Genomic DNA, 23,103 nt, shown 5'->3' on the forward strand with positions numbered 1-23,103 from the left:
TACTTAAAAAAGAAATTACTTCCAAACATATTCAGGAAAGTGTTAATTTGTTTGCGGGGCAAAAAGAAAAGTGAATTAAAGGGGGAAATCCCCACCAAAGTAATGTTACAGTTTCTCTTTCATTCCCAGTTTGAGTTTACAACTAACCACGGAAGTTCAAGGGTTTTCCAGAGGAAGTTCATTGGTTTTGATTTGCAGTGGCCCCTAATTAAGAAGGTCTTCCTACCTAAAACAGGAAGTGTCAGGAAGTGACACTTGAGTGTGTGTTTTCCTCTTTTCCTTCCCAGACAAGAAGTCGGTTTGAGGGCACGCGGTCAGAGGTGCACGAGCTGATGAGGAGGATCAGGGAGGCACCTCAGGAATACAGACAGACCAGCCCCATCAGCTGTGAAGGCTACCTCTATGTACAGGAAAAACGTAAGACCTTGATACTTTGAGTGTGTCTCAGCACAGGGTTTCCTATTACATTCATTCATATCACAAACTTCTGCACACTTAGCAACCCTCACATCATCTTATGTCAAATTTCATGTTTACTTTGCTATTGTAAAAGTGTGTTAAAGCTGCATTTGCTTACACTTGTAATTCCACATACCTTCATTGGTACTGTTGCAATAAGCATGCCATCTATTCCTTTCTTCTATAGGGCCACCTCCCTTTGGTTCTAGTTGGGTGAAGCGCTACAGCACATTTGTCAAAGAGCAGAAGATCCTGCACATGGTGACCTTTGACCACAGATCCGGTGGGAAGATTGTGAGTCGTTTTTATTGTTATTCACTGTCTTGTCCATTATTGTAGTCCTGACCTTAGAAAAATGAACATGCATGAACCTAAGTCATATTGAACACATGGGGCAGTGGACTGTTACTGTTTAAATTATTCTAATCTTTATTTCGAAAAATCTAACATTTTGGTTCTAAAAAGATTAACGATATTACTTTTAAGTCCTTTTCATGGCACTGTGTATTTTCATGGTGAGATCAGCAGTTACAAAAGTAGTTAAAACAAAGATGGAGACATTATCAAAGAGTAATCTTTCAAATCCCACTGTTGCTGAGGGGCCTGCATAGCTTTCTTTTTTTGTAAGTTGCATTGTTACAAAAAAAGGTAAAAGTTTGTTTTTAGTAGGAGTTTGAAATGATGACTGTTATTTAGGGTAGGTTTGTTTGGTGCATGCATCATTCATATCAGGGTTATATGACAGTGGTAGTCAGTCTGTCTGCTTGGAAATCCAGTTTTGCAAAAATATAAAGTATCCAGGAGACATAAAAAGACAGAGCTCTTTATAAAACAGATTTTGACAAAGGGTTGCAGTTTTTTTAAATCAGAGTTTATTGTGACTGGAGTACCGTGTTGACATTGTTTCTAGTGTTTCCCACCTTTTTCACTGTTCACTGTGCAGTCTCTAATCATTTTTATTTTTACTTTCAGGGGGAGACAGAGTCCGTCACGCTTAAATCATGCCTCCGCAAAACAACAGACATGCTGGACAGGAGGTTCTGTCTGGAGCTCGACATTACAGATCGGTACATCATTACCTTAAACTGTTTCTTAAACTGCGTCCTTACTGCAGCTTCAATTGTATTTTTCAAAGACGACACACACACTATAGAACAGAATCCTCTCGTAAGATTCTTGCTTGAACACTATATGAAATATTCTTGTGTGCCGTGTCCACAGTGGTCACAGAGCACATCAGTTATTTATTGCTGTTTGAGTAATGTTAGACATCCTTTAAGGTATCGCCTAAGATCTTTGATTCACAAAATGCTCCTTGTGTTTTGGATTGTAAAGGCCAATAATTTGTTCCACCCTGCTCTGCCCTCCTGTTATAGATAGCATCTCATTTTATCAGACAACATACCCTGCCCTGCCCCTTTTCTGTTGTATTAATAGAAGAGCAATACCCCCGATTTAGTGTTGTAATACAACTCCACACATTCATTCTGATTGGGATGCGTAACTTGATATCCATCTGCCCCCACGTGATTGAATGTCTCATAAACCAGCTGGGATGACTAATAGAGCTCATATTTGTACTTACTGCAGATTCAAGGTGCTAGTGTCCTTCATAGGGATTTTTACAAGTGCAATTAATGTTTTACATTGACACTGACATCCTCTGATGGTCTACTGTAATGTGCCTTCAAGACTTTGCCTAACTGTGGTATTACTCTTCACTAGGCCCGGGACGGTGCTCACAGTACAGGCTCTGTCAGAGGATGACCACAAGTTCTGGATGCAGGCCATGGGTGGGAAGGAACCTGTGAGTCAGCCGCCTGAGCTATGTCATCTTCTGGCACTCACACTTGGCTCATGTTGCTTTGCTGTGCTCCATAGAAACCATTCCTGTTTATTTGAAATGCTTGCATATATCCGGACTTACTGTAAATCACAAAGTTTCAAAGTACTTGAGTATCTCTCTGTAGGCATGACGTAGTTTGTGTTCTGTTTCTGCAGATCGGACACTATCTTGGGAGGACTTATTCTAAAGAAAGAGGAAGTAAGATCATTTCCAGAATTTGCATCTACATAAATAAAAGTGTCACTTAGTTGAATTGGTGCAAGGCTTCACATACTTACTACTACTTACATACTACCATGTTTCTTTTTTCTACCGCCTGCAGTTGACGCCCAGCTGGATGAAGTTGGTTTGGATTTCATGAAGAACTCAATCACTGCCATAGAGACAAGAGGTGAGCTTCAGATTAGTAGATATGACAAAGCTAAGTTTGAGAGAATACCAGGGTGGTTTATGAGTCATTCTGGGATTATTAGACATGAGAATTGTTGGGTAATAATGGGTGACATGGGTGCATGTTCTCTATGTGTACAGAAGGGGGCAGACTTGCTCCAATATTGAAAGCAAAGGCTGACTGGCAGCTGCTGCAGGCAGCCTTTACTGCAGATACTAAAGGCTATCAATGCAAAGCACTGAAGTTCCTGTTAATATGTACCCGTCTTCTCAGGCTTATCTGACCTTCTTTTCAGTCAAAAAAGGGCTGGATGTTCTTCAAATAAAACATGTAACATATTTTCTGCTGTAAATGTATCTTATTAAAGTTGGTTCAAATTTTGATTAGATATTCTCAGAGCTACTGTGCAGTTTTCACACACAGGGTTGTATTTTCAATATCCTCTTTTTATTCATAATGATTTCATTATTTTTATCTTCTGTTTTATTGTCGCTTTGTTTTTCATTTTCCCTTTAAAGCACTTTATTATGCAACTTTATTAAGAATATTACTGTACAAATAAAGTGTTATTACTGTTGCCACTTCTCAGGTATTAATGACCAAGGCCTGTACAGAGTTGTCGGCGTAAGCTCCAAGGTACAGAAGCTTCTCTCATTAATGATTGGTGAGTTTAAGTCTCTTCTGCTCTCTCTGCTCTAGAAATGTACTTGCATAAAGACTGAATGAAGAAAGTTAAATTTTTAATTTATATGCTGCTGCACTATCTTTGTGATATTCATTTGCCCCTAGTTAGTGGAGTGTGGAGTGGTAATGGATGTGTATGTCGGTCGGACATTAAAAAGATAGTGACCGACATTTAGCCAAGGATTCAGCGTGTCAGAGCTGTGTCTTTATAATGTGCAACAAGTGCCCGGGTGAATATTTGCCTCACTCCTATTCAGTTTATCTCCCTGGACAGCAAGAATCCCTCCCATTCATGTCCTTGCACTTTCTGCCTTTTGCTTCATTAACACACTACTTCTCAGCCTTTTCTGGTTTATTTTATTCCCCTCACTTCTCTTCAAATCTTTTCACTCAACTCCTTCCTCTGTAGAGCTTGTCCTCTGTCCCTTCCACCGCTCCCCGTCCGCTCTCTGGTTTCCTGCCGTCTCCAGCAGTCACCGGCTCGCTTTCAGCTCTGTGTTCTGAATGACAACAAACTCAAGCAGCCGCCAGCCTGTCTCAGCTTCCCTTCCAAAATCCTCTAGCCTCCCAACCTGCAGACTCATGCTGTAGACTCCCGTTAACAGTCTTCTGTAGCACAGAAAAAGTTTCTTTAAAGCGTGAATATTGCAGAAGACGAGTTTTCTGTGGTCGGGACAGTCCACAGCTCACTGTGAAAGACGTTGAAATGCTGAGCAATTCTATAGAAAACACAGGACACTTTCATGATGCTGCAAAGAACTGAAATGACTTATATGAATACAGAGGTAATGCTACTTTAATATCAAACAAACACATTCACTAACATTTCATGCATACTACAGTCCAGAGTGAGTGGGTGAGAAAAGCTTTAAACCCTGAAGAAAGACTTTTGGATCCTCCCACTCCTCCTCCTCCTCTTTTGCATCTCTCACCCACCGACATGGCTGGGGTCCAATCAGAGAAGGACAGAGCAATACAAAACGAGTCTCCCATCATTTTACAGCACAAACAAAGACAGCGGCATCTATTGAATGTCAGGAAACAATAAAGCAGGAAGAAGACGGTAAAATTGAACTCTGTATGTTTTACAGTATGTGGCAGGGGAGTGGATGGTGTTGTTAGGATATGGCTCCAGTATAATAGTTGCTGACTTAGACGTCTTAGTTCTATACATATAATTGCAGAGTAGGGCAAATTTGAGGAATGCTGTCAGATGTTTCCTTAGAACTAATGAATACGATCCACATTGTTATGGTGGAAATGACTCTTGAGGCATTTAACACTGGATGTTGTGTCACTGTGGACCATTCATTCAAAAGAGCTGACTTCCTACTTCTGTTGAATGAATTAAATTCAAGACATGATCTTGAAAAAACACTTTAGGGATTATAGGGTCAGTTTAGCTACACTACAAGAGACAATTCATGAGAAGTCCCTTCCTCCCAAGTGTCACGTGAAGCCACATCCATTTGTAAGTTATATTTTTGGGCATTTTCGCCTTTATGGACAGGACAATTGAATAGAGACAGGAAGTATGGGGAGCAGAGAGTGGAGGAGGACATGCAGTAAATGGTCGAGGCTGGAATTGAACCTGTGACGAGGACTATGGCCTCTGTACATGGGGCGCGTGCTTAGACCGCAAGGCCAACGGCGCCCCCAAGCCACATCCAGCCTGTTACCGCTGGGTCCGCTGTCAGTCGGCTTTAACAGCTGTTTGTGTGTGCACATATGCCCACTGTATTTATTGCAATGAAATACACACAGTCAGAGTTTTGTCTCCGAAACTGACGTAGGGTAATAATCTGTCTCAAGACACTTCTTGTGGCCCTTTTCCACTACACAGTTCCAGCCCTACTCGACACAACTCTGCTTTACTCTACTCGACTCGACTCGACTCTACTCGGTTTGGGTACCTTTTCCACCAGCCCAAGTACAGACTCACGGTGGGCAGGGTCGTCATAACACAGCTGCTCGGTCTGTGGCTTTTTGTGGCAGGCCGAGCGAGAGAGTCTGGACCCCGTCAACGAACCACAGAGAAACTTTGCATGCAGACATTGTACAGTACTGATATTGTTTTTTAAAAATGGCGGGTTTGATTCCTGTGTTGGGCGTCGTGCTCATGACTCTTCGGTGACGACATTCTCTGACCAATCAGTGGCCGGCAGTCCGTCGACCTCACCTTTTAGTATTGGCTCAGCTTGCTTGGAACAAGAGCAAAGCAGGTGCGAAAAACTGGTATCTGACACGAGGTACCGCGCCCGTGGAAACGCAACACAAACCGAGTAGAGTCGAGTCAAGTCGAGTAGAGTAGGGCTAAGACGGGCTGGTGGGAAAGGGCTATTAGTGTCTGTTTTTAATTTCAATCTGTTGTGCTCTCTATTTCTCTGTTTTTAATCTCTGGTGATATTATGAAGTCTGTAGCGTCAAATCAGTGAGTGATATTTGAATCAAGAGGGTGTCTGTCAGTTCAAAGACTTTTGTGGAGGCTGCTCTCGTGTATCCTTGCTCAGTGCTCCTCAGATTTCCCTCCTCTCTCCTCGATCCTCTCCCCTGAGCAGCAGTACGAGCTCTGGGACAGACTGCATGGCAAAGCAAAAACTGGACGGATAATGGAGGAGCAAGGAAAGATCTTTTAAGAGCTTTGGGATTCACAGACAGTTACCGACCCTGATGGTCAAGACTCCTACAAGGGTTTTAGAAGGAATTATTAAGAGTTGGGTTGCTACATTGCAGCACATTTGTAGGCAGTCTCTCCTGGAGCACTTTCATAGTGTTTGACTCTGCAGGTTACATAGAAAGTGACTAAAATAAGGACAGAAGCAAAGTTCCATCCCTTGCTTTTTACTCTCCTTCATACTGCGGGCCAATCAAAGAGTGAAGTGGATCTTGAGTAGTCAATTTCTGCAAGTTACCAGTCAGAGTCAAGAAGGTCTGAGTGAGGGGGATTCTGAAGCTTTAAGACCATCAGAGGCACTCCTGAAGAAGCATACTGGCAGCTTAAGGGGTCATGAGATTATTAAAAAGACAGAAGCAACTGAGTAGAAGCACAGTTCTAGGATGTAAGAGCTGGCACATTCAGGCACTTATTCACCTCCTTTTACCCCAATGCACCTACTGGATATGCCTCACGCAACCATGTGTTGCTATCATCCATGGCTCCACACATTTTAACTACCCATTTGTGATTTCACCTATGTTCAAATCCTGTCATTTACAGCTGAAGTAAAGGTAATCTTGGGCTTACTTTTACCCTCATGGGACCCCTTTACCAATACCCCTATCTTCAGTTTGAAAACAAAGTCTTGGGCAGTTTAAACTCTCCCATGCCGGCAGATATACTGTTAGCTGATGTTATTGGCCTATATAAGTCTAACCCAGATATCTAAATTGAATATGCTTTTACAGCCTTTCAGTCTTAAAGGGTTTAAACAAACTTTCACTGAACATATAATGCATAAAACAATGCTGGACAAATTACATGATAATCTCCCCCAAAGCAGAGTGCTCTTTGTCTCGATAATTTATGATATACAGCACAATGCTGCTGATTGACAATGTAATGATAATATTAGAGATAGACCGATTATCGACCGATTATCGGCCGATTATCGGCCGATTATCATTTTGACGCATATTGGCATCGGCCTTTTTTAAAAATCTGACGGCCGATAAGAGATCAATTTAAAACAGGGTTATTTTGGCTCAAAATTCACTAAATCACGTGGCAGAAATGACACCATCTGCAGAAACCATAGCCTAGCTTGTGTTCCATTTCTCCCTGCAGGTTCTCATTACAGGGGACGAGCTGAGCAGCATCTGTTGTGGCCTCTACAATTACCAGTGGTTTAAAACTCATACAACCCCACTTCAAAAAAACTGAAATACCCCCATAAAACAAAGATAAGTGAAAGATTAACATTTCAGTTATACTGACATTTTGGAAAACTTTATTTACTGTAGAAAACTTTAGGGAGCTATTTCTTTGTTTAAATTTTCATTTAACTTTATAAGACATGCTGCTGAGCCTGGGATTTTTTTTAGAATTTTAAAACAAAGATGTCTATTGTCTAAGATAAAGAAAAACAACCTTTAACATGTGGCAAATCTGAAAAGCTGTTTAATATACATATGCTTAAAGGCATTTAAACAAATTTAAGTGTTTTGACGCCTATATTTTCCCTTTTACTGCAAATGAATATCTGCTCCAAATATCGGTTATCGGCCTCCTTGACTACTAATAAATGGTATCATATCTGCCCTGAAAAAAACATATTGGTCTGTCTCTAGATAATATCTAATTAAACTTATTTTATAAAACAGCATTCTTTGTACATTTGCATAGTCACATCAGTGTTAAATCAGTACACAATCCTAGTAAGAAATGCATATACCCCTGCTTTTATGAATAGGTTTAGAAACCTGCCTCAAAAATCCCAATGTCCATACAACGTAAAAATGTTTCAGGAACAAATACACCTTCAAGAGAAGCGGTGCGTCTCGGTTAGGATTTATGATCAAAACTGTTTAATCTGCTTCTGCCAAAGTGATGTTTTCGAGTCCCTGACTTAACCAGTATCATACCTGTTTGTGCTGGAGCAGACTACAGAGCCTGTGCAGACACCATCAATCTCTATTCATACACACTTACAGCAGCTCAGCTATGGCTACCAACACTTCACCAAAAAAACATTTGCCTTCAGAAGTTGATATTGGACAGACCATTTTGTGGACTGAGCAGAGGGAGAAACACACAGTCCAGCTCGATGTAGCCCTTCGAGGAAATCAAAAAAACAAATGTTCTCTGTTGCGCAGACCACCTACCACCCACGAAAATAAAGTCTGTGTGTTGACCTGAGCCCTGTACAGTACACGTGCCTGACTCACAACATTCATTGCAACTGTAACTCATCAGAGGTTACTTAAGGTGGGACTAAAGCCCACTGAATCTCTAGCACAACACAGCCCTGGAGTCCCTGTGGAGCTGATGAAATAGTCAGGGATTAATTAAAGTTGTAATGAGTATAGAACCAGCAGCCCTCTACAGAGGCTGTAACTTCCTTCCATAGCCTCTGGTGTAAACTCCACCTAAAGGCTAACAGCATTGCTTTTATCCTCATATGACTAATTACAAGTTACATATTTATATTTCATATTTGGACTTTCTAGATTGCCCTGGAAATCATACAAAGGCTGTGTCACGTGGGAACAAGAGTGCTTTGTTTATTACTTCAGACAGTTAAGCTTCTGGTAAAAATCAATGAAATGTTTGTGATTGATGCAGATGAGAAGAGCAACGAGGTGGATCTGTGTACCAGCGAGGACTGGGATGTAAAGACGGTAACAAGTGCACTGAAGCTTTATCTGAGGTAAGGACTTGTGGGGGGTGGGGGGGGTGCAAGAAATTGAAAAAAAATTAAGTAGAGAATATAGAATATAGAACCAGTCAATTCACTGGAATTAGAAGTCCATTCGATTTTCAATAATGAACAGATTATGTTGTTTTTCTTTTCTATTTACACAAAAACAGCTTACATGTATGTTTTTTGTACATCATCAATTCTCCACTTGGTCATATTTGGTTATAATCTGAATATTATTGAGTTGAGGATTCTTGACTCAATAAACAAGCTAACACTTTTGTGGACTGTTTGACTTCACAGAAGAGTTCAATGTTTAAATCGGCCAATTAATTAGAAATGGGAAAAAAACACTGGCAGCAATTGTAAACAGCTGCAATGATTGCATTTCTGATTTGCATATAATGTCTTAAATCTGTGTTGAAATAATGTCACTCTTATCGTCCAAACAAAGACATTTAGTTGATGTTTCGAGTAATGTGAATCCCTAAACGCAATTTGAGATGTGATTTGATAAACTGTTTTATTGATTTAATCAAACACGGAACAAAATTATACTAGTGTACAGAAGCTTGTGCTTGGCGTACAACTGATCATTTGATTCATCTTCTGAGCCAATAAACCACACTGGCTCTGCAGATCCACTCCAGACCTCAGCCCAAACCCAGTTTTTGATGAAAGATGTTTTTTATATATAATTTTTTTTTTTTCCCGATGAATATTTCATTTGAATATGAAATATTCCATCCATTGAAAACTCCTCAACAACCTTCTCTAAAAGGGAGTTAATTATGTTAAGTGCCTTAGGATAATTAACTCTGTGGAAGGTCATGTCTCTTACTGTATGCCTGCTCCACATTCATCATCTGCTCTCAGGTTTACAGTGACATATTGTGCGGGCTAAGATCAAAGTTTAACTTTTGTTTAGTTGTAAAGTGTAAATATTTTTTGGTAACCTTCAAGTAACAACATATTAATTTTGGCTTTTTTTATTTTTGAGCTTCTTTATTTTGTTCTTTGTATAAACAATAACAATATCGCAAGCAGGTAAAACTAAGTATATCAGTGTCATTGCGCCTCAAAAAGGTTGGATTTATCTGCTCATTTACACAATTTAATCATCGTTATAAGACTGATGTCAAATTAAAGCTACTATGAGGAACATTTGGCGTTGACGTTTTTTGCGCCCCCCTGTGGACAAACAAGTCTTTGCTGATTTCGTCCTGAACACCTGTTATTTCATCCTTCTCTATATGAAAGGTCAAATGTATTGCTCATCGAGAGTCTTTGCCATGGGGTAAAAAGGCAGTATTGGTAGCATGCTGTTAATAACTTGGTCTGTCGCCTGTTCCCGCCCCCACCCATGGTTTCAGACTTTTAGAATAATAACATAGAAAGTAGTCACTCTTTTTTTAACAATTGTGTTTCCTTTTTTAGGTCACTAAGAGACATCAGTAGTAATGTCAGTCTGTTTCATCGCCAGCTTATAACTCCTCACAGGAGCTTAAGTAAAAATCTCAAAATATTTGCATCTTTTTTGTAGTAATTGTCAGCACCTGTTAGCACCTGTTAGCACCTAGCTGGCTACTGATATTTTACAATTCTACAATTTCATGTAGCAGATGCTTTTGTCCAAAGCGATGTACAGCACAAGCATGAATTTAGACTGGAGGACAAAACCTTAGTAAGTGCGACAAAGTGCTTCAAGTTGATTGGCCACAGGATCTGCCATCTAGTGCCAGAAAAAGTGCCAGGTTTTCTTTTTTGTTGTTGTTTTTTTTTTAAAGATAATGTAGCCACAGCTAATAACAACAAATAACTCACTTCAACAATATAGTTCAACATTCAACAGCATTTAATATTCAGTCCTAAATTACAATAAGAGCTGGGTTTTAGACCTTCTGATTCATTCTACCCCTGAGGACAAAGAGGAGAAGGGTCCTGATATTCCATTTGATTTCTCTCTTTCTTAAATTTCATAATCTAAACTTGAATAGTTGATGGTGTATAAAAGAATGAGAAAAAGGCCCTTATGTATCAGTAAATATGATTTCACAATGTACATAACATTAGTTAACTCCATTTTCTTCTGATGCGCTGGGTTTGAAGCTTTGACCCTCCACAAAGCATTTTGACATAATGAGTGAGAAGCTGCAGGACTCAAAGGAAAGGCACTAAAGTTTCTAGACTTTACAAGCTACAATGGCATATCCCTCTTGTTATTCTATGTAAAACCATGCTGAGTGCTGCTCCGACTTGTCTTTTACATTGTGTCCAGCCTGCTGGAATAAAGCAGGGTCAGTCTCAGTTTCCTCTGAGGCTAAGCACCTTTGGCCACTGGCCAGCTGCAGTGTGAAAGTACCTTCAGATGAACTTGGTTATCTCAATGCGTGCACCATCTAATTCCATCCCCTGGCTCAGCCACATTAATCATTGCTGTGTGCAGACCCTATAAAACAGTGTGCAGGCTATTTCTGTCCCCCCTCGCTCACTTCAACTCTCACTTCTCCACCCCTCCACTCCTCCACCCTTCCCTCTCTTTCTCTCCCTCTCTCTCTGAAGGAGCCTGCCTGAGCCACTGATGACCTATGGACTTTACAAAGAGTTTATTAGCCCTGCAAGTAAGTTTGACCACCTCTTATACCACCTCTTAATCTGAGTACTGCAAACAACAGTATCCATGTGTTTTGTCAGACTGACACAGACACTGTTTACATGCTCATTAGTATCCCAGTGTTAAACCTCATTCTGGTTTTTATCTTATCTGGAGAGGATGTTTGCATAGAATATGAGAACCTGGTTATGCACGATGCTTCATACTTCATCTTGACAGTATCATCTTTTTGCTGTTAGGTTTTGTTTTCTCACCATCTCAGTAAGTTCTGTATCAACAAAGCACAATCAGAAACTGGATTAAGGTGTTAAAATTAACAGTGCTCTTTTCTTTATCAGAGTGCTATCAACAGCATAACCAGATTTCCTTAAAACCAGAAAAAGGTCTGTTAAAGACTTGTTAAACTACAATATGACGTTAACATGCATAAGGGCTTTTGTCCATTACTGCTAGTACAAATAAAATGTAAAAAAAATGACAAAAATATTTGTCCTGGCATCTACAGACCTCACTTAGGTTAATTTCTTCTCCATTATTGTTGTTGAGAAAGTTAATATAAAAAGTCATGCTCGTTCTTGAGGGAGAAGTGACATTGAAGAGTGCAGCTGTGATCTAAAAGTTCAAGTATTTTCAACTGAGAACGCTGTGAGCCGGCTCCAAAAAACAACTGATACGGAGGACGTATTTGTTCTGAGGATGCTGAGCACTGGAAATGCTGAGCTGCATTGGTTTTGTATTCAAAATAGGCGCTGCAAGCAAAACAATGCTATAAATGGACACAGGCCCTCACTCATCACCACCAAAGGTGTCCAAATTATTCACATTCATTACTCAAGTAGAAGTATAGATACTAGGGTTTAAAAAGACTTCTGTAGAAGTTGAAGTATCAACTCAAGCTTGTTACTCAAGTAAAAGTGTCAAAGTACTGGTTTCAAAACAACTTTAAGTATAAAAGTAAAAGTAATGTAAGGGGGGAAAAATGCCATTAAGGACAAAAGCTTAGGCTGCGCCACAGGGGCCTATAGTGCACTACCCCACCTCCCAAAACATTTTTTTCTGAAGGCCATAATGACTATAATGTTATATTAATATGTTAATGTTGAAATATTTGGGTTGCACCTGTTTCAGCCGAAACTGCCTGCATGTGAACACACCCATATTATCTTGGTTTCTACTGAAGTGCCCCAGGTTGCACATCCAGCTATCTTAGAACGGGGATAAGTGCTCTTCTGGGTTTCTTAAATCAGATGTTAACCTGTGCAATACATAATCTTGACAATAGATTAAACTTACCTCCATCACCCCTAGGATGTAAGTACACAGCAAGTTAAGGTGTTTTTCAACTGCAGGAACTTTACCCCCGAACTAGGAGCTTTACCCTGAACTACGTGCGTTTCGACCAGAGGAACCAGGGTCTAAATTTGGTTCAGGGGTAGATAATCTCCCCCCTGAAAAGCCCCTGCTTGGGGGGTAGTACTTTTTAAAGGTCCTGGGACTTTTGGTTGAATGTTGCGGTGTTTGTGGAGTTTACACAGTTGTTGAAACACAGAGGGAGTTCTTGTAAATGCATTCTTGTTTAGTTTTTATTAAGATTTCAAAATATTATTTAATATAATTTTTTTTCTCCATACGTCACTCGCCTGATTTGCACAATCTACCCAGGACCTCAGCCTGCAGTCGAAACGCAGACAACAATGGGGGCACAGGAACCTTTTAGTTCAGGGTAAAGTTATTCTGGGGGCTAAAAGACCCTGGAACTCTTGGTCGAAAATGCACCTTAACTTTTCCCAAAAGTAGGTTATAGTTATCAATACTGTTGTGCAATAGATGAAGTGTCTACGTCATAAGATGTATCTCTAGTTGCTATCATATTCCGAACACTTGACAGTGGTTAGTCCCAGTTTGTTGATTATCCTGTTATTTTGATGTAGACATGTTGATGTATTTTTGGTTAGCTTCCAGTGAATCCAGCTGAACAAAACCATGCTCTTTTCGACAATGTAAGGAAAATGTGTTTATTTGAGCCTGTTATACAACACCTTGTAAATGTTGCCAATTTTCTATCAGCTTTTAAAAATATGTGGCGAGATTGGAAGTTAAAAGGTTAAAAAGTGACAAATATGCCATCATTCTCCTGCCCTTAAGGTTCCTACTAGTGACCTTGAACAGCAACTAGATGCTTTTTTTTCGCCGCCCACATAACCTCATTTGTGTATGAAATGTTTTCAAAGCGAGCCAAACTTGAATCTTATTACAACAAGTGCTATAATTGGATCAGGTTGACATTTTTATCAGGCGCTCGCAATGCCCTCATAACGAGGGGGAAAAAATGGATTAGCAATGAATATTTTTTTGATGGATGACAGCATCCATAAGAGGCTTTTTCCGTGTTTAAATCCTTGTCGTTCCCATAGTAATGATATTTTGTGTGTCTGTGTGTGTGTCTGTGCGTGGGCGGTCAGATGCCCATGTGTGAGGAAATGTTTAAGAGATGATCTGGGGGGGTTTTAACACAACCCTTTTATACGGTAGCGACAGTAACGTAAAGCTATCTCCTTCGCCAGCATAGTGGTCCCTGCTGCCAAATACTGGGAGGCTTACTACCATACATCACTATCACAACTCTTCTTCACGTACCTAAACTGGAATGTATCCTCCTCTTAACCTTTTACTTCAGGGTGATAGCCTCACTCATTCATCCTGTCTTTTAAAGGTCCATTAAACTTTAATTTTCAACATTGTATCAAAATAGTTTTTAGGACCTTTGAACTGATGGAGGATCTAAATCTTCATTTAATCCCTTTCTGTGTTGTATTTTTTACCTTAAGCTCTGATTGTACATGAGTCAAATCAATGGTCTGTGTTTTGTATGATTAAACCTTTTAAATGTGCTGTTTGCTAAAGTTGTATAGCTGCGTTGGCTCTTTGCCACCTGAGCAGCACATAGATATCCTTGTAGTCTAATGTGAGTGCACGGCTGCTTCTGCGTTTGAACAGAGGGCGGTAGTCCAGAGTCTCGCATCCAAGCCGTCCACTGCCTGGTCCACAAACTACCGGAGAGGAATCGACAAGTCCTCGGGCTGCTTATGAAGCATCTGGCCAAGTGAGTGTTCATAGTTCCTTGGTCATAGTTCACCCAATCTCCGCCCCCTCTCCCTCTCAGTTCTCTCTCTCTCTCTCTTCTGCTCTTCCTGTCTGTCTCCTCATTCTCACTCCACATGCTTTTTCTCTCTCTTCCTCACTCCCACTCTCTTCACTCCCCCTTCCCTGCTGTCACTCTATCTCCTCTCTGTCTACTCACTGACTGCTGGGTAAGAAAATTGATGCTGCTAGCGTATTAACATTCCTTTTTGCTTTTTCTGAGGTCATTCTGGTTTACATTTAAAGCTGTTGAAGGAGGATTGTGCAGCGTACCGTACCTGTTCAGCATGCTGTCATACAGCCCACCACTGAAATGAAATGAAATGGACCTCTCAAATTAAGCCCTCTCTTGAGATGACTCCATACACCCCTGGATGGAGCACTATTGTGCATCACTCCATTTGTGAGATTAGATAGGGAGAAAGATTTTAGAAATAATGTTAGCTAACATTACAAGGTTTTACCTCAGCAAGCTTTTTATAAACTAAATATGAGCAAATTGAAGATAAGTAAATAATCCCTCTTCCCTGAGGCAGTGAAAGTCTGGTGGATCTTATTTCATAGAAACCCGCTGCAGAATCAGGCTCTGGTAAAAAGGCAGCGCTATTGAAATTGAATTTGGATTATCCAGCGTGAAATTCTCCAGACTGGAGAGACTCGAATATTTTTCTGAAGTTGGCGTGTGTGCATGTCCTGCAGGGGAAGGAAGCAGAGCCAGAATTTCACACTGCTATCTGAAATGGTTTCAGAGATGTTATAAATGTGAGTTGTCACCAATGTTTTTGTCTTCAAAGGCATCCTTTGAAGCTATTTAAACTGTCTCTCTGCAGACACACTGCATATCACCACAGTTTCAGTGTGAAATCTCTTCACCTGTCCGTACAACTTTTTCTTTAATCAAGGTCTCTATCTGCACTTTTTTGTTTCTTTCTGTTATTTAACATGTGATTACCAAACTGATACATGTGATAACCTTATATCTCCTCATTGTCAAGTCCTCCTTAGCATGTTGATAAAATACTCACTGCTACAGATGATCACAGTTCTCGTTGCGGCTAATGAGAAATGCCTTATTATTGATCTCCAAGACGTCTAGATGCTCTCAGTTATTTTTACAGTTAAATGTAGTGAAGGGACCAAACTGTACAGGCAGAAAAGTCAATGTTTGGAATTAGGATTACTTGTTAGGATTTTCTTCTACTTACTGCCATTGGTAGAATTATAAAATGTCTTAATATATGCTAAAATACCCCATTCAAGTTTTTGTTTCCCACACTCTGTAATCCCAACTTTTGTTGCCTCTGTGATGTCTGAAATATAAATATAGATGTATTTAGCAAGTCAGACAGAAAGATGGAAAGCTCAAAGCTATCCTTCAATACTGCAAACTCTCATCATCTGTTTGGGATATTTTGGACTGTTTTGAACTGTACTCGCTTGCTTCTAACTTCATTAAAGGGAAATCAACACTTACTCAAAGGTTGCTATCATTTCAATTTAGCTGCATTAGGCTGCTTTGCCTAAAGCAGTTCTCTCTTAACGTCACAAGAGCAATAAAAATCTTATCAAATGAAAGATTTACCAAATAATACCTTAAAATTGATAAATAAGATATTGCTTAAGTTATCTAAGATTTCACTTGAGCCTAAAACAAGATGTTTCAAAACCTCCTCTAAATTGTTAGTATGGGGATGCTGCTCATTACATTACAGTTACAGTAATACAGTTTTGCACTGTTTCTTTCATCATATTCATTCTATTTTTCAGTCAAGAGTTCAGTGGTTGTTGGTTAAATATTTAACACAACATCAAGATTGGGGTTTCTGTTCTCACCCGTCTGTTCACTAAAAAAAGTCACAAATTTTAGTGAAGTTGTGTTGATGCGTATGATGTGATTTTTATGTCATCCTCAGTGTGGCTTCGCACAGTAAACAGAATCTTATGACCGTGGCCAACCTGGGCGTGGTGTTCGGCCCCACATTAATGAGGCCGCAGGAGGAGACCGTCGCCGCCATAATGGATCTCAAGTTCCAGAACATCGTGGTAGAGATCCTCATCGAACACAATGAGAAGGTAACACTAGAGACACACAAGTCAGGAGTGACTAGTCTATCAAGATTGAAACACTTTGAAATAACCACTCATGCAAAACAGGGAATATAGTATATTATCACAATTTTGGGTGGAAGCAATGAGTTCTATATCTTAGAGAGTAGTGTGTAGGATCTTTTAGTTGTATCTATTTTTTCAGGTTTTGATTGGTCAAATCTTTACTGCACAGCCTGTACTTATATGATTTATTGTATCAGTGCAGTTTGAGAATAGTGTTTCCATATGTCGTCTGGAACTATATTTATTGAAAGTAAGGCAACCTAGCCCCCACATGGTCCAATCACAGTGTGGGATGAAATCAGAATAAGGTGACATGACATCATTTTGCTGCAAACAGCACCTTTGTGTTTACCAACCTGTCTGCTGCATGTACTCACTTAATACTGAAGGATAATAAATGTGCAAGTCAAGCAAAAAAACAACAACTTGTGTTTATATGTGCTGGTCTTTTGGCACTGTGCACCTTCTTGCTGTTGTTTGGGGGTTTGTGTTTTGCTCTTAAGTTTCCATTTGGCAGTTTCTACTGGCAGCATAGAGCACACATTATGCCGCACCTCAATTAAAGAGGATAGGATGCCCTCCTCTTCTGGTCCTGTCTGTTGAGGCTTGTAAGAGTTGTGTACATTCACATGAAAATTTCATCTTATCCACCTGAAAGTCAGTTTGGTTAATATTCAAAATGCATCCTGCTAAATGACTGACTTTTAGTGGTATGTTTGGATGCATGTGTGTTGTATTTATTGTTTGCTTTTATGTGCAGAAATAAAGGTCCTGGATAATTAGATTTGCACCAACCCAATCCTTTGGAGAGCACAACTGTCCCTTACTTATTATTAATGTAGAGAGAGGTGTAAGCTGCACTTTAATATCCAGAGTTTCTTAGTCCGGCCAGTAGGGGGAGCCCTAAGTGCTCTTACCAGTGAGAAACATAAGATTTTCTCCTTATTTTCACTAGGTTTATAATTCTGCAGATTATCACATACATCTTATTATATTTAGAAGGTCCTTTGTCTACCTAAATACATTTATTTAGGTTGTGACTATTTTTTATAACCTGTAGGTCATGGGATCATGTAATCTCCTCAGAATGTCATTAATCAGTGCCAATCCTCAAAGGGGAATAATTGTCTGTGTCAAAAGGGAGAAAGGGTTGAGATTAGTTTTTTAATCTGTTTGGAGCAGAGCTGCACTCTGTGTAGAATCAGATGAAACCAGAAGCTTTTAGTGATTATTTTTCATTTAATGAAAAGATGATGAACATCTCCACCGCATGCTCACAAATCTAAAATGGGGTGTGAGAGAATACAGATGCCTGATGAGCACCAACAGGATACACAAATGTGCTAAAACAACACCAGCAGCAGCAGCCGCCGCACATACACAGTGTATACTGCGAGTCTGAGACTACCCAGAAGTATCTAACACCGTCCAGGTGATAAAGGATGTGGTGTTAGAATGCAGCAAGAGCATTTTTGAAAAGTACAGCCTGTTAGAGCAGGGGAAAAGTTGAGCAGACAGACAGGCATTAACTTCCCTCACAGCTTAGTCCCACTCTAGACTGTTGATACCCCCAGATACCAACAGTAGACTCTGTTTTACATTCACCTCCATCTGCAGAGAGAGGCGAGAGGGAGAGAGCCAGGCAGCAGAAAACTCTCAGCCATATCAGATTTCTCACTTTTTCTATCTGCTCTCTCCTAGAAAACTTTCTCTCTCTCTCGCTCTCTCTCTCTCTCTCATGCCCCCTCCTCTGTGTCTTCCTCTCCCGTTCACACTCTCTCACTTTCTCTGCCACTTTTCTCTCTCTCTCTCTCTCTCTCTCTCTCTCTCTCCTCCCCTACCTCCCTCCTCCCCTACCTCCCTCCTCTCCACGTCTGTGATCCTTTCTGAGGCTCTGCTGAGACTTCCTCCTCCTCTGCAGCCCTATTCTCTTTTAACTCTACATCTGAAGTTTATATGTAAACACGGCCCGGTGTAAACAGGCTGCGAAAGTTGGCCAGCCCTCCTCCAGTCCAAACCCTGTTTATTTTACTCTCCACACTTTAAAGAGTGGGTCATTTTCTCTGAGGAGGAATGTCACCTTAACTTAGACCCCAAGATTTCTGGATGCGATGCGATTGCGTTACATGTGGAGCTGTTTTTGTTTATTTTGGCTCCGACTAAATCTTCTCACATGCAGATTTTAGAGTCCAATCAATGAGCTGCTCTGCTCTCCCTCGGAGCACATGCTGTGCCTGCAAATGGCCTTTTCCATTCATCTACCACCATATAAAGCTTTTTAAAACCCGTTCCCTAAGTAAGGTCAGCTGAGGACATGCTGCTGCTGCTGCTGCTGCTTAGCTCTCTCTAAGTTTCTGCACTGTGCTCTTGGTTTTGGTAGAGACTCACACACATTGTGTATTCAGATCTTTGCAGATGCTCCCGAGTCGTGCCCTCTTTCACCTGCTGCCCCAGTATTCTCCGCCCCCACAAGGCAGTCCAAGAAGCTGAGTCGGCAGAACCGGCCCCTGGCTGTCTACAACCCACAAGCCCTAGACATTCAGAATGGTAAGACAACTACACATCTGTATGCTCTCACACCTCTGTAGCAGATGTTTAAAGTTCATATGGATTTAAAGTATATTTATTTTTTATCACTGATGTCACCTGTATGCTATTATGTGGACATCAATGAACCAAGAATATAATTTTCTTAGTATTCTGAAAGATATTTAGAGTTTGTCCTTGCTCGGAAATATAAAAGAAATGTAGCTGACTTATCCTGCTTTGAGGTGCTGAATAAAGTTTGTGTCCAATCAAATGCTTCTTGAATATGTGTCCCTCCTCCTGATGCTGAGGGCCTAACAGTTAGCATGCCTTCCTTTCTAGCCTTTGCATGTACAGGAAACAAGTTAATAATCTGAAATCAGATTGCACTCTGGGAACTTGAGGGTCACCTGCTGAAGTCCTGTCACAGACCAAGTATGGGAATTGTGCTGGTGCTATTTAACTTTCTTTGCACTACCCAGGTTTCCTTGAGAAAGGCATAACCCCCCCCCCCCAGCTGCTTGGGGTGCTTGTACATGTGCAGCCCCCTAACTGGTGCATGTTCATAGGGTGTGCATGTTTGAGTGTACTCCCATTTTCTATCTGCCCCATTTAACCGTCATCAGATTTTTTTTTTTTTTTTTTAATTATAAATTCCTCTCCATTTTTTTGTCTTCCCTGTCAGTCAGTTGGATCAGACACATCTCATCTCATCATTATCATGTAATACGTAAGCTATATTACACATTTGTAGTTACTGTTAGCGTATATTTTCTTTTACAAAAGTTAAGAAAGGTGTGGATTTTTTCAGCCTTTTTCAGCCTGAAGTTGTTATTTCTAGCGGTTGATTCATAAAGAACCTCCATGTCATTCATGCTACTTTCCAGGATGAACCTAGGTAGCTGATGAATAAGCTTGTCTCACAGAAAAAAATGTATTCAACTGTATTTTATCAAACCTTATCTGCTCATTTAAAGTTTCTTTCACTTTGAGTTTTACAAAACTGTCATCTGAAAGTATTTATTTTGTCACCCATAGTGCCCTTCATGATGCTACTAATGGGAGGCAGTGTGTGATCAGTCCAGAATGATCATCCTGTTGACCTTCTAGAACAGTTCAAACCAAATAATAATGATAATACATGTTATTTAAAGGCGCCTTTCTCTGCACTCAAGGACACCGTACAGATTTACATACATGATTTATACATTAAAGGAAACCAAAATATAAATCAAAATGAATAGAAACTATATAAACTAACAAAGTGGAAAGAAAATAAAAACAATAAAAAATGACAGAGCAATTGCCGTCAGACAGAGTAGGCAGTTTTAAATAGATGTGTTTTAAAGCTAGGGTTGGTAGTCTCGGAAAACCAGCATGAATTTGAATGTAGCTTTTCCTCATGACTCCGTCTAACCCCTCCCCTCCTTCCTCGGAGCTCCTCCAAAACGACGCCCCCCCGCTCACATGCACGAGCGCCGCTCATTCTCGACCATATGATCGTGACTGATTCAAAACCGGTCCTCACAAAAACATTATCATAGTGAAAGTTAAAAACACAAACAAACATGGCTGCTGTTAGTACTAACAACTATCATGCTAGCATTATCCAGTTGTACCGGTGACACGATATCAGGAGAAAAGTTATAACACATATAAAACTGTAACAGCTCTACTGTTTGTTAAACGTGTTCAGTGTAGATGTTCTTAATTCCTACAGTGTTGACGGTCAGTGAAGGCATCAGGAGAGGTGTAGAGTGTGCAGTGGGAGAGAGGAGAGGAGAGGAGAAGTTTTTCATTCATTTAAACATTGATTGTTGCTTTGTTGGTTGGCGTGATCACGGCCGACAGTGACCGGTTATTAAAGCTCAACGTGTTCACGAATCGGCTCATCATCACTACAGCGTCCGGACGGACGCTACAATAAATATATATTTTCTGTAGGACTTACTGAACGTCATTAATTATTCTGCTTGTTGGTAAGAGCTTTTTAGACTCTGATCCGGACTACAGTCCTGAGCAAAGCACCTCATCAGGTCAGAGGGTACAGGCCCGAGGACGAGCGAGAGGGGCAGTAAATAGAGTCAGGGGAAGTAGAGGCAGGAGACAGGGAGGAGTGCACGCCGGGGAAATGTACGCGCAGGAGGAGGGCAGAACGGCTGGACGGGATATGATTGGTTTAAAATTTGGGGAGCCAAAAAACGGTGTTTGGTTAGTGTTTTCCCATGTTTACTCCGGCTGTAGATAGCAGTTTTTTTTCACTCTTTTTTAGGAACATATTATGTATTGATTGCCATCAGGACATAAAGATCATTTTAATCTGATTACCAACCCCAGCTTTAAGATGTGATTTGAAATGGGGGAAAGAATCTGTTTCTGAGTTGAGGTGGTAGTGAATTCCAGAGACGGGGAGCAGAGCGGCTGAATGCTCTGCTCCCCATAGTGGTGAGATGGGCAGAGGGGACAGACAGGTGTATGGAGGAAGAGGATCTGAGGGAGCGGGAGGGAGCGGGAACATGGAGGAGGTTGGACATATATGGGGGGGGGGGGGGGGGGGGGGGGGGGGGGGGGGGGGGGGTTGTGGATGGTCTTGATTGTTAACAGGAGGACTTTGAATTGAATACGGAACTGAACATTTAAGTGATTTAAATCCCCAGGTACAAGGCAGGGCTGTTGCATCAAAACTGATTAACTGTACTTTTTAGCTTGCCATATCTAAACTACCAACTAATTGTATTACCACTGGAATCTGAATTCATTCACTCACTGTTGCCTAGTGACCACTATGGACCATAGCAGTGTGTAAAGATGACACACTGAACTCAGTCGCCTCCTTTTACAGCAATACTGTGAGGACGGATTTTGCATCTATGACGTTGTGTGTTTGCTTTAAAATGTTTCAAATTCACCTCCATGTTCTCAGAAAAAAAAGGTGAGCTGATCACCTGAACTAGTGACCCTAACTCCTCCTCTGATCCCTGGCCAGTCAAATCTCTTCCCTCTTCCACAATACAAAGGAAATCTAAATCTGCTTACCAGATTGCCTCCTTTAACCTCCCTCGCACCAGCTCTTACCCCGGGGTATTTTAATATCTGGGATGAAAGGCATAATCCTTTTTTAAAGTTTTGTGTCCTTTATACAAGTCTCACATAATGGTATTTAAAGCACTTTGTCTCAGCGGGTAAAAGCGATTTTAAGGATGATGAAGTGGAAAAGATAACAACGTGTTACAGTATTTGAGTCCTCTTATGACACAGTATGTGTTGTATACCCCTGAGGACGTGTCACGCCGTGTGGAGCAGCAGGTTCAGGTGATGATTTTCAGCAGGTTCATGATTAAGAGCGACTTCACTGTATAACTTTATACATTTTTATCGTAAAAATATAAATTACATGTACTTCAGATTGTCTAGTGTGCTTATGTAAAGCGCACAAGGTAGATATCAACAAAGTAGATACAGACGTACCTTTGAATGATTGAGATGCTCACGTAAAACCTGACAGATGTGACCTTTTAAGCAAAAGCTACCTTCACTTTAAAACTCACAAAACCAAGAAGAGTTAAGTATTAATTAAAGGCTGGTACACGGCCGTGTTAAAGCCACTCATATGCATGGTTTACATCAATCTCAACTAACTGTTGTACCCTTGAGAATGTGACAGCGGTCATCTTCTCTAATGATCCATGAGAATTGAAGTTCCAGCTATGTTGATACTAAGCTGGGATCATATGTAATCAATAATAATCACATTTGGATTGATAGCTGTCTGGTGTTGCACAGAGTGTATTATTAGGTACTCTTATAAGAGAGGTTTAGTAACCATAAAACTAAAAACTACTCTGCACTTAAAGCTGCTGCTGGTAGTCCTGATATAAACATCAGTTTGGTGAGAGATTTCGAATGTCAACACTACACGTCCCCACCAGATTTCCTCTCACCACCCGTAACCCCGCCCACAAAAGATCGGTGT

General features: G+C 40.6%; 1 protein-coding gene across 3 annotated transcripts in view; it reads left to right on the forward strand.

The window, feature by feature from the left end:
• arhgap10 (Rho GTPase activating protein 10) overlaps window positions 1-23,103 on the forward strand; it is a 66,359-nt gene that overhangs the window by 29,469 nt on the left and 13,787 nt on the right. For all 3 annotated transcript variants that reach the window (XM_034688351.1, XM_034688352.1, XM_034688353.1), the window contains exons 8-19: window positions 288-417; window positions 647-753; window positions 1,432-1,526; window positions 2,185-2,266; window positions 2,461-2,503; window positions 2,628-2,696; window positions 3,286-3,360; window positions 8,662-8,746; window positions 11,300-11,358; window positions 14,349-14,454; window positions 16,406-16,565; window positions 19,010-19,151. In XM_034688351.1, the coding sequence (XP_034544242.1) occupies window positions 288-417; window positions 647-753; window positions 1,432-1,526; window positions 2,185-2,266; window positions 2,461-2,503; window positions 2,628-2,696; window positions 3,286-3,360; window positions 8,662-8,746; window positions 11,300-11,358; window positions 14,349-14,454; window positions 16,406-16,565; window positions 19,010-19,151 (1,153 nt within the window). The remainder of the gene's footprint in view (window positions 1-287; window positions 418-646; window positions 754-1,431; window positions 1,527-2,184; window positions 2,267-2,460; window positions 2,504-2,627; window positions 2,697-3,285; window positions 3,361-8,661; window positions 8,747-11,299; window positions 11,359-14,348; window positions 14,455-16,405; window positions 16,566-19,009; window positions 19,152-23,103) is intronic.

Source organism: Notolabrus celidotus, chromosome 7 (genome assembly GCF_009762535.1).
Source record: "Notolabrus celidotus isolate fNotCel1 chromosome 7, fNotCel1.pri, whole genome shotgun sequence".
Lineage (NCBI taxonomy): Eukaryota > Metazoa > Chordata > Actinopteri > Labriformes > Labridae > Notolabrus > Notolabrus celidotus.